General features: G+C 41.6%; 5 protein-coding genes across 9 annotated transcripts; 4 read left to right on the top strand and 1 right to left on the bottom strand.

The window, feature by feature from the left end:
* Positions 1-2,639: 2,639 nt before the first annotated feature.
* Positions 2,640-5,917, top strand: LOC104763693 (putative prolyl 4-hydroxylase 10). Its single transcript, XM_087498564.1, has 8 exons — positions 2,640-2,873; positions 2,967-3,051; positions 4,633-4,730; positions 4,835-4,932; positions 5,017-5,146; positions 5,241-5,428; positions 5,532-5,625; positions 5,831-5,917. Exons 1-7 carry the CDS (start codon positions 2,677-2,679, stop codon positions 5,603-5,605), a joined length of 870 nt encoding a protein of 289 aa, XP_087354690.1. The 5' UTR covers positions 2,640-2,676; the 3' UTR covers positions 5,606-5,625; positions 5,831-5,917.
* Positions 5,884-10,202, top strand: LOC104762967 (NEP1-interacting protein-like 1). The gene is made up of 5 exons (XM_010486388.2): positions 5,884-6,747; positions 6,930-7,108; positions 7,250-7,333; positions 7,429-7,581; positions 7,744-10,202. The coding sequence occupies exons 1-5, from the start codon at positions 6,618-6,620 to the stop codon at positions 7,873-7,875; spliced, it is 678 nt and encodes a 225-aa protein (XP_010484690.1). The 5' UTR covers positions 5,884-6,617; the 3' UTR covers positions 7,876-10,202.
* Positions 8,138-10,455, bottom strand: LOC104762966 (Protein phosphatase 2C family protein). 2 transcript variants are annotated; one of them, XR_015588586.1, is made up of 4 exons: positions 9,490-9,811; positions 9,044-9,416; positions 8,670-8,906; positions 8,138-8,589 (listed from the first exon to the last, which is right to left on the bottom strand). XR_015588586.1 is itself a non-coding variant. In XM_087498560.1 (4 exons), exons 1-4 carry the CDS (start codon positions 9,809-9,811, stop codon positions 8,356-8,358), a joined length of 1,161 nt encoding a protein of 386 aa, XP_087354686.1. In that variant the 5' UTR covers positions 9,812-10,455; the 3' UTR covers positions 8,138-8,355. The 2 variants fall into 2 exon arrangements, 1 of the variants encoding a protein (XP_087354686.1); XM_087498560.1 differs by having other exon boundaries at positions 9,049-9,416; positions 9,490-10,455.
* A 6-nt stretch (positions 10,456-10,461) lies between these two features.
* On the top strand, positions 10,462-12,497 carry LOC104762965 (uncharacterized). Of its 3 annotated transcripts, none has more exons than XM_010486385.3 (5): positions 10,462-11,210; positions 11,455-11,576; positions 11,670-11,727; positions 11,857-11,937; positions 12,031-12,497. In XM_010486385.3, exons 1-5 carry the CDS (start codon positions 11,045-11,047, stop codon positions 12,222-12,224), a joined length of 621 nt encoding a protein of 206 aa, XP_010484687.2. In that variant the 5' UTR covers positions 10,462-11,044; the 3' UTR covers positions 12,225-12,497. The 3 variants fall into 3 exon arrangements, with proteins under 3 accessions (XP_010484687.2, XP_010484686.2, XP_010484685.2); XM_010486384.3 differs by having other exon boundaries at positions 11,449-11,576; XM_010486383.3 differs by having other exon boundaries at positions 10,758-11,210; positions 11,446-11,576.
* A 378-nt stretch (positions 12,498-12,875) lies between these two features.
* LOC104762963 (la-related protein 1B-like) lies at positions 12,876-14,631 on the top strand. Of its 2 annotated transcripts, none has more exons than XM_010486382.3 (5): positions 12,876-13,495; positions 13,576-13,720; positions 13,842-13,932; positions 14,200-14,271; positions 14,376-14,631. In XM_010486382.3, the coding sequence occupies exons 1-5, from the start codon at positions 12,937-12,939 to the stop codon at positions 14,547-14,549; spliced, it is 1,041 nt and encodes a 346-aa protein (XP_010484684.1). In that variant the 5' UTR covers positions 12,876-12,936; the 3' UTR covers positions 14,550-14,631. The 2 variants fall into 2 exon arrangements, with proteins under 2 accessions (XP_010484684.1, XP_087354687.1); XM_087498561.1 differs by having other exon boundaries at positions 12,899-13,421.
* The last annotated feature ends 277 nt before the right edge of the window (positions 14,632-14,908 follow it).

Below are 14,908 nucleotides of genomic sequence, written 5' to 3'. Positions count from 1 at the left end.
AACGAAGCAAGCTAGATGACAAGAGCGTCACCTGCATTTTCATTGGCTACTCTGAAGAATCCAAAGGGTACCGTCTCTATAACCCCAAAAGCAAGAAGGTGGTAGTAAGCAGAGATGTCGTATTCGAAGAATCAAAAGGATGGAATTGGGAGGCAGAGCACGAGCTAAGTAAAGACGAATTGATCTGGAATGATGATGATATGGCTTGGGAAGAAAGTGTAGATGAGAACAGTGACCAAGGAGAGTCAGAGAATGAAGAAGAACAGCCCGTGGAGATCGAAGAAGAAACTCCAGGTCAGATTTCTCCGCAAGTCGAAGTCAGGGAGGGAAGAGTGACGAGACCCCCACGCTATCTCAGTGATTATGTCACTAGAAGAGATGATGAAGAAGAAGATGAAGTCAACATGATGGTCTCAGTCAACTCAACTGATCCGGTGAACTTTGAAGAAGCAGATAAAAGTGAGAAATGGAGACAAGCAATGGATGAAGAGATGAATTCGATTGAGAAAAATCAGACCTGGGAGCTTGTAGATCTTCCGGAGGGGGCAAAATGCATCGGAGTGAAGTGGATTTATAAAACAAAGTTTAACGAGCTTGGAGAGGTGAACAAATTCAAAGCTCGCTTGGTGGCCAAGGGATATTCACAAGAACATGGAATCGATTACACTGAGGTGTATGCACCTGTGGCTAGAATGGACACCATCAGAACTTTGTTATCTCAAGCAGCTCGCAAGGGATGGGACATCTACCAGTTAGATGTTAAATCTGCTTTCCTCCACGGAGTCATTGCAGAAGACGTATACCTGCAACAACCTAAGGGCTATGAGATTGAAGGAGAAGAGGATAAGGTATACAAACTCTACAAAGCTCTGTATGGTTTAAAGCAAGCCCCCAGGGCCTGGTTTAGTAGAATTGAGGAGTATTTCATCAGGGAGGGCTTTGAGAAATCCCAAAACGAAGAGACGTTGTTCATCAAGACAAACAATCACGGTAATGTTCTGTTCCTCAGTATTTATGTGGATGATCTCATATACAAAGGAGATTGTTTGTCAATGATGAAAGAATTCAAAGAATCGATGGAAGAAGAGTTTGATATGACGGATCTTGGCAAAATGAGATACTTTTTGGGCATTGAAGTCTTGCAAACGCCTTACGGGATTCACATCTCACAAGGAAAGTATGCTCTTGAAGTCTTAAAGGGATTTGGGATGGAAAATTGCAATGCAGTTTGGAATCCAATGGTGCCTGGTAACAAGCTTGAAGTGGACGATGATGGAGAGAGAGTTGATGAGACTTACTACAAGAGCATAATAGGAAGCCTCATGTACATCACAACAACGAGGCCTGACCTGCAATACTCTGTAAGTCTTCTAAGTCGATACATGTCTAAGCCGACGCAGATGCATTTGCAAGCAGCCAAGCGAGTTCTCAGATACTTAAGTGGGACGATGGATTATGGTATCTGGTACAAGAGGGGAGGAGATGGAGAAGTTCTAATCTACACGGACAGTGATTTCGCTGGTGATCATGATAGCAGGAAAAGCACATCAGGATATGCCTTTCTCATGGATAATGGAGCTGTTGCTTGGTCGTCAAAGAAGCAACCAATAGTTACTCTTTCCACCACTGAGGCAGAATACGTAGCCGCGTCAGCTTGTGCCTGTCAAGCTATCTGGTTTAAGAGAATTTTGGAGGAATTAAGATGTGATGGAGAAGGAAGCACAGTCATCTTATGCGATAACACCTCTACAATCAAACTCTCTAAGAATCATGTTTTTCACGGAAGGTGCAAACACATTGGGGTACGTTTTCATTTCTTAAGAGATTTGGTTAAGGATGGTGTCTTTTGTCTTGAACATTGTGGATCACGAGACCAAGTTGCGGATATCTTTACGAAGCCTTTGAAACGAGAGACATTTGAGAACCTGAGGAGTAAGCTCGGGATTTGCTCAGCTGGAGATAAACTAAGTCTAATGAATCAGGCTTAGTTTAGGGAGGGTTTTGTTGGAGCAAATAGCTTTGGCGGGAAGGACTGCAGAAAAGAGGAGTTTGAAGGAGTCTTTGAGTTGAACGAGTTTGTAGGAGTCTTAGTCAAATAAAGACCTGTTATTTCGGTCTGTTGCATTTGTTTTCTGTTTCAGTATTTTCAGGACTTTCAGTTCAATGTAAGGCTATATAAAGCCAGTTTGATCTCATGAATAAAACACGAAATATTCAGCTTTCAATTTACAGTGCCTTTGGTATTACACACCGACGATGAAATCATCGCCGGCATCGGGGAGAATCGATGTTTGAGAAGAATATGAAAGAGAGCGTAATCGTCTGGGGAAAACCAGGGATTGATGAGAAGGAGAAAGACGAGAGGGAGAGTGCAGAAGAAGAGAGATGGTGTGTGGTGCGGCGAGCTGCATCATCTTGAGGATGACGGACGGAGCTTTCTTTCTTTCTTTCTTTCTTTCTCCTGCGGGGGAGATGTATCGGATAGCTTATATGGGCCTAATTTAAGCACTTTATAATGGGCCTGACTTTTAAATATGGGCCCAACCTCTGATATACCATAGTAGAGACTAGAGAGAAGAAAAAGAAAAAAAAGTAGAAGAAAAAAACATCCATCCATCAAATTCATCATCTTGCTGGTGAGCTCGACCGGATCTCATCGTTGTTTGGGAAAAAAAGATGATGGCGAGACCGAGGAGTCATCGTCCTTCAGGTCGGAAATCATCCAATTCAACGCTCGTATTCGGTGTACTGATCATGTCCACTTTCGTCATTCTGATTCTTCTCGCCTTTGGAATTCTCTCGGTGCCCAGCAACAATGCCGGCTCCTCCAAAGCCAATGATCTCACTTCCATTGTCCGAAAAACACTCCAGAGGTACGATTCGATCCCAGATTCATTGAACTCTATATTTAAATCAGATTTAGTTTAGTGTGTGCTTCTTTAAGATTCGAGCTTTACTATCCGTAGAAGTGGCGAGGATGATTCAAAGAACGAGCGTTGGGTTGAAATAATCTCCTGGGAACCCAGAGCTTCTATTTACCACAATTTCTTGGTGAGTTATATATCTCTCTCTCTCTCTCTATCTGTATTTGAAATATATATGATATGTGTTATCATTGCAAATAAGAAAGCTCTCAGACCCAAGAAAAACTGAATGATTCATCTTAATCAGAGGAGTTACAGGAAAAAGAATATATAGTAGACTAACAACTTAGCACTACCTCCTAAAAACCCTGCAACTTATTCAACTACTCCGTTAACAACGGAAGACACAACCCTAACCACTTCAAACTTAACATAAAAATACTTAAGACTCGATAAAACATCTTTTTACTTCATTTCCTCCCCTAAACTGTAAGTCTCCTTTCAGTTTAAACATCCTTTGTGCCAACACCCATCCTGCTTCTGAGTTTCTCAAACACTTCGAGCTTCACCGCCTTTGTCATTATGTCGGATATCTGATCGTGTGTACTGCAGTAGTTGAGCTGAATCACTCCATCATTCACCAATTCTCTTAAGTAATGGAACCTGACATGAATGTGCTTGCTTCTCCCATGTAATACCGGATTCTTGGACAACTTGATTGCAAAGCTGTTATCACAAAACATAATAGTACCTTCCTTCTGCTCAAACCCAATCTCCGCCATAATGTTCCTTAGCCACACTGCTTGACAAGCTCCATATGCTGCAGACACAAACTCTGCTTCAGTCGTAGATAAAGTGACGATTGGCTGCTTCTTTGAGACCCACGAAACTGCACCTCCACTCAACATAAAAACATATCCTGAAGTGCTCTTGTAATCATCAGTATCCCCTGCATAGTCACTGTCTACATATCCGACTAGTTTCTGCTCACCTCCATACCTGTACTGAATTCCAAACTCTCGAGTTCCTTGAATATACCTCAAGATCCTCTTTGCTGCCGCCATATGCTGTTCATTTGGTCTCTCCATATATCTACTGACCAAATTCACAGAATAAATTAAATCAGGCCTAGTAGCAGTTAGGTACCTCAGACTCCCAACTGAGTTGCTTAAATGTTGTTAGATTCACTTCTTCTCCAGCTCCTTCTCTTGTCAGCCTGTTACCCGGTACCATTGGATTTTTAACAGCATTACACTCCTCCATACCATACTTCTTCAGAGTTTCTTCTGCATATTTCCTTTGACTTATGAAGATTCTTTTCTCATCCTAAACAACCTCCACTCCCAGAAAGTATTTCATCTTGCCCAGATCAGTCATAGCAAACTCACTCATCATGGAGACTTTAAACTCTTCTAGCATCTCTGTTGAGCTTCCAGTGTAGATGAGATCATCAACATAGAGACTTACCACCAAGTAGCGTCCCTCTTCCTTCTTTACGAATAATGTGTGCTCACAGTAACACTTCTCAAAGCCTTCTCGCAGAAAATATCCTTCAATGCGACTTATTCAACTACTCCGTTAACAACCGAAGACACAACCCTACGACTTGACCACTTCAAACTTAACATAAAAATACTTAAGACTTGATAAAACATCTTTTTACTTCAATATGATCTATGTAACGAAGAAGATCTTGATACGAAAACAAATGAGAGTAATGTGGAATGGGTTGTTTTTGCATGTGTAATCCCTCCCGGTTTGTGGATAGACGAAGGAGGAATGCAAATATCTGATAGAGCTAGCTAAACCTCATATGGAGAAATCAACTGTTGTCGATGAGAAGACTGGAAAGAGCACTGATAGCAGGTTTTGCTTTCTCACTCTAAATTCTCCAACCTTTTTACTAAATTATTAAGTCACATACTTTTTATACTGACCAAACCCCCCCCCCCCCCCCCCCCCATCCTTAGGGTGCGGACCAGCTCAGGGACATTTCTTGCAAGAGGTCGCGACAAAATTATCCGTCAGATTGAGAAGAGGATATCTGATTTTACATTCATACCAGTTGGTATGTTGATCTTCTTTCTTGACCCCCTGTGTTTCTCTCTGTTAGGCAGCCCTTTTACTGTGCTGCGACCAATATTTCCTGCAGAGCATGGGGAAGGTCTTCAAGTTCTGCACTATGAGATTGGGCAAAAGTACGAGCCTCATTACGACTACTTCATGGATGAGTATAACACTAGGAACGGGGGTCAGCGGATAGCCACAGTTCTCATGTACCTGTACGTAACTGAAAAAACCATTGGGCTTCCTTCCAATCCATAAGAGCTGTGTAATGTTGCTATGTTCTTCCTCTTTAATGCTTCGACTTTGCAGATCAGATGTGGAGGAGGGTGGTGAAACAGTATTTCCTGCAGCCAAAGGAAACTATAGCGCAGTGCCATGGTGGAATGAGTTGTCAGAGTGCGGGAAAGGAGGATTGTCCGTGAAACCCAAGATGGGAGATGCATTGCTTTTCTGGAGCATGACGCCTGATGCGACGCTAGACCCATCTAGTCTTCATGGTGAGTAGATGAGTTAGGACTCGGAGGAGGCATAGTGTTTGTGGGTATGGTTCATAGTGAGATAGATTAAAGAATGAATTGCTAAAGGTCGGTTTTTGGGCAGGTGGGTGTGCTGTAATAAAAGGGAACAAGTGGTCGTCGACAAAGTGGTTGCGTGTACACGAGTACAAGGTTTGAGGCGGCATGGCATGATTGAGGTAAGTGTAAGTAAGGAATATATATATATATATATATATATGTGCGTGAAAGACAAAAGGAATATGAGTCACACAGTACCTGCCTTAGAAGTTAGAACTTTTTAAAATGTTGTTTTTTGTTAGTAAATAGATGGAAAAGTAGAATGTAGAAAAAGGTAGGAAGAAGAGTAAATAATCTATTAAAGTTGCGATGCTCTGATTCTAGGACAGGGGGAGGGAGTCCTGAAAGATGGAGCCAGAGAGTGTGGGAAATCAGGAGGGATAGAGAGAAGCAAGCAGCTAGTAGTAGGGGGAGGGGGATGATGAAACATGGCTATTTGTGATAAGTTTTGATAATAGAGATACACACACACTTGTAATGATTATATTGATGAAAAGCGAATGTTGATTGATGAAGGAGGGGGGGTTGGGTGGTGTTTCTGTTTCAGATGATGATATTATATAATAGAGAATGATACGAATTTCTTTTTGTATAATAAAAGAGAAGTAAAGTTCCCCTTTGATTAATTTGGAATCCAAACACCACAAAGTCAGAGTCAGAGAGAGAGAGAGAGAGAGAGAAGAGCGCAAAAAAGTCTTACCGATATAATATAAATCAATCCACTCGCCGTCGGTCTCGTAAAGATATTATTTATACAGAGACAGACAGACGCGTTGAGGGAGTTGATTATTAAGAAGAAGAAGAAAAAAAAAAAGAGAAATCTTTGGTCAGCTGAAGGCTGAGAGAGAAGAGAGAAGGTTGGTTCGGTCCCTTCCTTTTTTATTTCCTTTTGGTCTCTCTTTTTTATCTCTCTCTCTCTATCATTAAGAAAGAAGTCCCCAAAGGCAATTTCTATCCGCAATAAAAAGAAAAAGGGAAAAAAACCAAAATTCAGAAAACAACAAACACAAATCATTCCCTCGTCTTCTTCTTCGTCTTCTTCATTTCCCTTTTGTTTTTTTTTTTTTTCTTCCCAGAAGAAAGAAAGAAAGAAAGAAAGAGAGAGAGAGATATGGATGATTATAATTATTCTTTGTCTCCTCTATCCCTCCTTCGTCGGATTAAAGATTCCTTCCATTCGGCCGTCTCGGGCCTCCTCGCCAGCCTCTTCTCCGCTCTCTTCACCTTCTTTTTCGCTTTAGGTTCGTTCTTTTCTTCTTCAATCTCATGTGATCTCCCGCCTGACTGAGATAATACCATATGATAATTGGTGCTGGGGATTTCTGTATCCCTTCCTTCTTCTTACTGTTATAATGGGTATAATACAATGCAATGATAGATGATTTTTGGCTGATTATATATATATATATATATATATATGCAGTGGGGACATTGCTAGGAGCATTGACAGGGGCTTTGATCGGCCAAGAAACAGAGAGCGGTTTCATCAGAGGAGCCGCCGTTGGTGCCATCTCTGGCGCTGTCTTCTCCATCGAAGTCTTTGAATCTTCCCTCCTCCTCTGGCAATCCGATGAGTCTGGGATTGGCTGCCTTCTCTACTTGGTATCTTCATTCTTCTTTTTCTTTTTTGATTACACATTATACCCCATTAGATAGGATATGACTAGGACCCCCCCCCCCCCCCTATTTTTCCCTTTTTTTATATGCTCAACAAAAATGCTTTTGTGGCTCTATCATACACAGATTGATGTCCTTGCTAGCCTTTTGAGCGGCCGGCTTGTTCGTGAGCGTATCGGTCCTGCCATGCTAAGTGCCGTCCAGAGTCAGGTTACCCCCCCCCCCCCCCCCCACTCTTTCTTCTTCTTCACATTTAAAAATTCATTTTCTCACGTACTAGTACTATCCTGATCCAATTCGTACAGATGGGAGCTGTCGAGTCTCACTTCCAAGAGCACACAGACATCTTTGACACTGCCATTTCAAAGGGTCTCACTGGTGACTCTCTCGCCAGGATTCCAAAGGTCCGAATCACACACACCTCTGAGGACCGGGTCCCTTGCTCTGTCTGCCTTCAGGTTTGTCTCTCCCTTTCCCTTTTATTCCTCCTCCCATGGATACAAGAACGTATATATTACAAGGTTATTTATTGAGAGGTTCTAGTATATGTTTTCGATCCTGTAGGTTACTAGTAGTGTGGTTTGAAAGATAGATAACTAATAAAATTGAGATAAAAACAGGACTTTCAGGTGGGAGAGACGGTTAGAAGTTTGCCGCAGTGCCATCATATGTTCCACCTACCATGCATCGACAAATGGCTTCGCAGGCATGCCTCTTGTCCCTTGTGCAGAAGACATCTTTCTATTGAATGAACCTCTCTTTTCTTTTGTCTTCTCTTCTTTGTACATGAGGTATAGGCTCCCCCCATACACATTTACATACACACATTAGTATAGTGTTCATTGATTATTTTAGATGATTACTCGTTACAGAGATTCTGATGCACCAATCATTGTAATTTTCCTTCACTCATTTCTTGGAGATCCTGTTTATTTATCTTATTCATTCTTTGATTTGGCTTCATCATTCAAAAAAGGATATGTTGCTAAATCAAGAAGCATATATACACATCCATTAGCGATACTCTACTCTTACCAACTAAGAAGAGAGATCATACAAATTTATATGAACAAGTCTGAGTACAAAAATAATTGGGATGAGATCCAACATGTCACTTGCACATTTCTTATACCAGAAGAGTAAACCCAAAAGATATACTATAAAACAACAGAAAGAAAGATTGGTTGGATAAATATAACTACAACAAGATGATGGATGGAACTTGATTAATTTTAAAGTTTTTTAGGTAAAGTGATACCACCACCACGGATAGAAACCGAAGGGGTTTTGAGAGAGGAGGAGGCTTTGCTGAGCAGATTGGTGTCCAGGAAGAGGACAATCACAGTGATGTCGTCGTGGAAATGCCTCCTAACTCCCCTCTCAATCTTGTTGAGATCAGAGTATCTCATCTCTCTTTTCTTGGCCGCCTCGAGCAGCGCCGCTTTCACTAGTCTCCTCGCTATCCCCTGAATCAACATTCATTCTCACTTTGTTAATCCGTAGGTAGGAAAATTCTTATGTAACTGAAACTGATTGTGTCTCATACGTTTCTAGGGTGGTTCTGAACGATTTCAACAGCCTCTTGGTTGCTGAGCTGCTCCCAGAGTCCGTCCGATGCAAATATCAGAAACTGATCGTCGGATTGGAGATCATGCACGGTTATCGACGGTTCCCCACTCAAGATTGGTCTTTTCATTGGCTCCCGCAGCCGGAACTTTGTGTACAACGGTTCCCTGTTGAACTCGGCTTTCTTAAGATACAAGTCTCCTATGGATCGTGATACCTGCAAAGTGCAAACACACACAAGAAAGGAACAAAGGCTAGCTTTCAAGATCAATTGACATTTGGGGCCGTAATTAACACTTTGTGAAATAACATCACATAATAAATATCAGATCAGGACTTGGTAGAGAAAGGCACCTGACCTGAATAAGGCCCTTAACACGCCAGACATTGTGCTTTAAGACGACAATACGGGAGTCGTCAGGATGCAAGGAGTGCATTTCTTGCCTCACAGACTCTATGCTCACATTATGCTCAGCTGAGAGCTGAAGCGCAATAACCTCACCCGTGGCCTTGATGACCTTTCCCAAAACCGCACGGGAGTCCCCAACGTTAGCGACGTAAAGCCTCCCGTCGCACACGACACCCACAAGGCAGCATGAACCAACAGCTGCAATATGTGGCTTCACCGCCCACTGCTTGGCCACCACCCCTAGAAAGCCTTCTTCGGTGGCCTCATAGGCCTTTCTTATCACATCCATGGACATGGAATCCTGCTCCGCTGCGAATCCTGCAGACAAGGATTGTTGAGTTCCCATCCCATTCATTCTCAAAGGTACTACAAGTTACAAGTGGGGGCTTACTCTTGAGATGGGGAAAGAGATGATCGTAGACAAAACGGGAGGTCTCAGGGCCGCCGTGGCCGTCATAGACGCCAACAAAGGTGCCAAAAGGACCAGAAGGGAGGGTGCTCAAAGGACCGGATTCGACCTGGCTCTGATCCTCGAGGAGGTTGTTGGCCTGAACAACGGCCATGGAGAAATCACCAACGAGGTGGCGAGCAGAGTCTTTGTACCAGAGGAGGCCGTCTTGTTTGCCTTTGGAATCAGAGTAACTTAGGGAGGGGGAGGAAGAAGAAGAGGGCCGCAGACAAGCGGTCAAAAAGTTCATCAAGAAGGATAACATCTCAGCTCATGTCCCGTCATCACGACCACCGATTCTGATAGAAATTAACTCTGCTGGAAAAAGAAAAAAACAAGAAAAGAAGAAGAAGAGAGACAGAGCAGCGGCAGCGGAGTCGGAAACTTCCATTCATTCACACCATACATATATATAAAAAAGAAAAGAATAACAAAGCAAGCAAGAATAAGGAAGAAGATCCAAGAGCTGGATGATGATGATGATGATGGAGAAGATCTCAAAGGAGAGAGAAAACTAGCAGTAGTAACTAAGAAGCAAGTAACATGTGGTGTGGATCTCTATCACAGTAGCTAATAATAAGCCAGGAGATAGATAGATAGATAGATAGAGATACCGAAAGCAAAAAAAAGAAAAAAAAAAAAAAAAAAAAAGGAAAGATAGACAAGAATTAAAGAAGTCTTCTAGTCTCTCTCCCTTTTTTTGTATATATATATTTCAGATCTTTTTATTAGGAACAGAACAGAAGAGAACTCACAAGAAGAGAAATAAACCTTAAAGAAGCGACACGGATGAACTCTCTGCTTCTCTTTCTCTGTTCCAAACTCATAAAAAATATGCTGGAATCAGATATTATTATTGCAGACCCTCCTAGCCTCCTCCCTCCCTCAAGATTGATAAAACAACAACATACTCTTCTTGTTCTTCTTCATTCACTTTTCCCTTTGCATCTTTTTTTTTTCTTTTTGCAATTCACACCCTCCCACTATTTCTCTTCTTCTATTGCGCACCCGCAAAAAAAGAAGGACGAGAAAACACACATACGTGTGCACGTGCACTCCTTAACTCCAACCCCCATGTGGTGTGGATACATTCATTAGCTGTTCTTCTTCTTCTCTCTCTCTCTCTCTCATTATTACATTTTTCATGCGATTTCCCTCCTAACAAGCCACTCGCCAGCCACATTTTAACTAATCTCTCCATCTTATTACAGTAAAGGCGTATTGAGAGTTTTGACCAACCAACCAATGAATAATGACCATCATCCCCGCTTGGGCTTCGATTAAATGGGCCCTTTCTATTTTTATATGGCCCAACATGTAGCTGCTTCGGGCCTTATAAATTATATTAGGAAAGATAAAATAAAGTAATGTGATTATATATTACTACTGTAGTACCCACTTGACTGGATGAATAGTGTATTGTTTTCTGGAATCATCGTCGTCGGTCGATTGATTTGATTTGATTTGATTTGATTTGGCTCCATCTCCTCAAATCTCAATGGCATCTGCTCACTCCCTCGCCGCCGCCGTTTCTGTTCTCGTTGCGCCCTCCAAACTCCCTTCTTCTTCTTCTTCTTCTTCGTCTACTCTGCACTCTCTTTCTTGTCTTCGATCTAAACCTCGAGAGCTCTCCTCCTCCCTTCGCAGTGTCGTCTCCCTCAGAGGTATCTTTTTATATAGATTTTAATTTTCATGTTTGCTTGGGTTCATTCCTTATTTGTGGGAGACTACTAGTCCTACTAATTCCTCTCTATTTCGCAAAATTTTGGTGTCCAGTTTTTTTTGCATATTCCACCATAGAAAGTTTGGAAATTTTACAGTTTAGAATAATAGCCTACAGTAGTCTAAAATTTACAAAAATTTAGCGAAATCTGATAATAGTTGTGTTGGTGGTGAGAGGAGGTTTAGGTGTGGCAGCAAGAGCGCAGGGGGAAGTAAGTGCAGTGGGAGATGATGCATTCAGTAATGTGAAGCATCTTCTTCTCCCAGTGATTGATCGGAATCCTTATCTTTCTGAAGGCACCCGACAGGTTTTGCTTAGCTTTTGCCTTTCTTTCTTATTATCTCTTTTGTTAAGAATTTGGACATCTAATTTTTGGTTTGGTTTGGGATAATGGGATAAGGCTGCTGCTACAACAACTAGTTTGGCAAACAAGTATGGAGCTGATATCACAGTTGTAGGTAAGTTACAAGAATCCCAAAATCATATCCATTTTTTTTTTTATTGTTGTCTGAACTTAGTACTGAAATCATCATCCATCATCATCAACAACACTCAAAAAAAAAAAAAAAAAAAAAAAAAAAAAAAAGTAATTGACGAAGGAAAGAGAGAATCATCATCTTCGGAGCACGAGACTCAAGTATCCAGCATCCGGTGGCATCTTTCTCAAGGTAATTTTTATTGATTCATTTGGTAGGGATTTTGTTTTTTTTGGGTTTGTTGGGAATCAAGAAAGAAAGAGAGAGAGAGAGAGATGTTTGCAGGTGGGTTCGAGGAGTTCAAGCTGTTGGAGAGGCTTGGGGAAGGGAAAAAGGCGACGGCCATAATAGGAGAGGTGGCAGATGAGCTCAAGATGGAGCTGGTGGTTCTTAGTATGGAAGCCATCCACTCCAAATACATCGACGCCAATCTTCTTGCTGAATTCGTCCCCTGCTCTGTCCTCCTCTTGCCTTTGTAATTTGCCGCCTATATATTTTATTATACTCCAATCCAATGAATTTATATATATAGACATACCACTTCTTCTTCTTCTTCTTCTTCTTTTTCTTTTTCTTTGGGTTGCATGGAGAGAGAGAGCATCGACGAAATGTGTCGAGGTTCGAGATACATGTGTTAAGCGTTTTCTGTCTTTATTTGTTGTTGTTTTTCTCCCATTGTATACATACTATTATCAGTCACATTGTGGCAGATATGAAAACGTGTTGGTGCGTACAAAATTTACTGACAAAAATCTTATAAACCGAATGCAAATTACTTAATTATTAGTTTGGTAGAATCAAATTACTTTAGTATAGCCTCCAGTCCTAATAAACAGACCTTATTAAATATGTTTAGTTAGTCCTCGGCATTCCGGTATCGGTTCGGGTATTTCTGGTTTATAAATTATGGAATCATTTAGGTACCTTCTTTCCTCATCCTCATCAATGCCTCCTCAGGTACCTTCTTTCCTTTGTTACGCCTCTCCGATTTTCATTGGATAACGTTTGTACCACCGATTCGTTTTATCTGATCACTTAAATGTATTAGGGAATAATTGACCGACCATAGGGGTTGTCACAGCTCATTCTTTTGCATGTTACAGTGTCACAGCTCATTCTTTTGCATGTTACAGAGTCCCTCTCGTCAATGCTTGTTTCCATTTGCCTGTAGATATATATAATAATATAATAATGCGCTTTTCTCTCTCTCTCTTTTGCTACTCATTACCCTTCTTAATAATATACCTGCAGGCTGGTGGAACTCCTTTCAATTCTACTTCCAACACCAATTCCACTGGCTCGACTGTTGCTGCTACTTCATCTGACGACCATACTGTTAATGGCCATAGGAAACCTTTTCGACGGAGTAACAACAACACATCATCTTCCACTAGTAACATCTCCAATGCAACGCCTGCTCCTCCTTTTAACACCAGAGATCAGAATCACAGCCAAAGGGGTGCCTTTTACGGTTCTGGATCTTTCCGTACTTCTCACCGGAATCGCAACACCAGCTCTTACCCTCGTGGGGAAGGCTCCTCCCACCATGGAAACAGGCGCCATTATGATCATTGGGGGAACCAAAGCGGGTTTTCTCACCGTAACCATACCGGGAGAGACATGCACTTGCAACCGCAGAGGGGTATTGGGATGATGAGACCGCACATGCTCATGGGGCCACCATCTTTTCCTGCCACTAGTGCGCAATATATGGCAGCGCCTCAATATGGTGGCCCCATGCTCTACCCCGGTAAATGGTTTTCGTCATTTCTTTTTTACTCTCTCGTCTCATACATTCCAATTTCTAATTCCGCAATGTTACATCTTCAGATTATGCACAGCATGTCTTTATGCCACCTCCACCTCCAGAGCCGATAGGTTTAGTTGGACCCTTCCCACCTCCATCGCTGTATCTTTCTAGTTTTGATGCCATCTTGTACAATAAGATATTGACACAAGTAGAATATTGTTTCAGGTAATCATTTCAGTTTGTTTTTCTGCAATGAGTTATCATATGCTGTTTGTTTGTGTTCCCTCCTTTCTACTCGTTTATTTATGGGTTACAAACTTTATCCTTTGGTAATTTTTAAACGCAGTGCTGATAACCTGAGCAGAGATAAACACTTGCGGGATCAGATGAATGATGAAGGTTGGGTTCCTGTTAGAGTTATAGCAGGGTTTAGGAGAGTAAGTGGTTTTCCCTCCCCATTGAAACGCATTTGTTTTACACTTAGTCATCATCTATTCTGAAGCTGAAATTTAGGCTAAATCACATTTGAATGCCTACTGCAGAAAGTATGTTTTATTATTGTATAAACGTGTTGCTTATAAAAGTTGTGCATGTATGTTTGGGTGACCGAGCTACTCCAACCTTGGAAGTAGTCTTAGTTGAATGAGTGAGTGTACTGTCGGTAAAAAAAGAGTAATTCTTTGAAATGTCTGTAACTTTTGCAGCTTGCAGAGCTGACCAACAACATCCAGACTATATTGGAGGCGCTGAAAAGTTCACAAGTCGTGGAAATTAAGGTATGTAAGATGCTCCTCATCTCATCTCTCATTCATTGATGCATATAATATGACAAGTAAAGTGGAAAAGAAAGGCTAACGGTAGAATGCGGATGGGATTGTAGGGTGAAACATTGAGGAGGCGAGGAGACTGGGACAAGTATCGATTGCCTCGTGAGTCTTCAAAGTCCGGTCCAGCAGCAGCAGCTGGCGACAAAGAGAGAGGAAGGAAAATGTGTTTAATTTCCTTTTGCAAGCCTCTCTCTATCTCTTTCTTTCTTTCCTTTTTTTTTTGTTGAGAATCGGATAGGAACTGATTGTTAACTCAGTCTCATTAGGAAAACAATAATATGCTGCTCAACTCTTCTGGTTCTCTTTAAATTTTTGAATAGGAAACAACTGTTGAGACTTGATAGACATCAAATATTAATTTGTTGGGGTTGGCTGATAATTACTATATTGCCATCCTCGTCAACAAATATTCTTATTCTAGTTTTTCTGAAAACCGCCGTTCGAAATAGAGGGTTTTTTTCACGTAAACCCATATACCAGATGATACTAGAAAGCACTACATGGAAACAGCTGGCTAGCTCAGCAGTGACATACCACTCCTTCACTCGTCCACGTGCAAAGTGGGCAATGTTGTCTCACTTTTATG

Source organism: Camelina sativa, chromosome 18 (assembly GCF_030686135.1).
Source record: "Camelina sativa cultivar CO46 ecotype springtype chromosome 18, ASM3068613v1".
Taxonomy (NCBI): domain Eukaryota; kingdom Viridiplantae; phylum Streptophyta; class Magnoliopsida; order Brassicales; family Brassicaceae; genus Camelina; species Camelina sativa.
The sequence above is the reverse complement of the archived record's forward strand: the minus strand, read 5'-3'. Positions and strand labels throughout refer to the sequence as shown.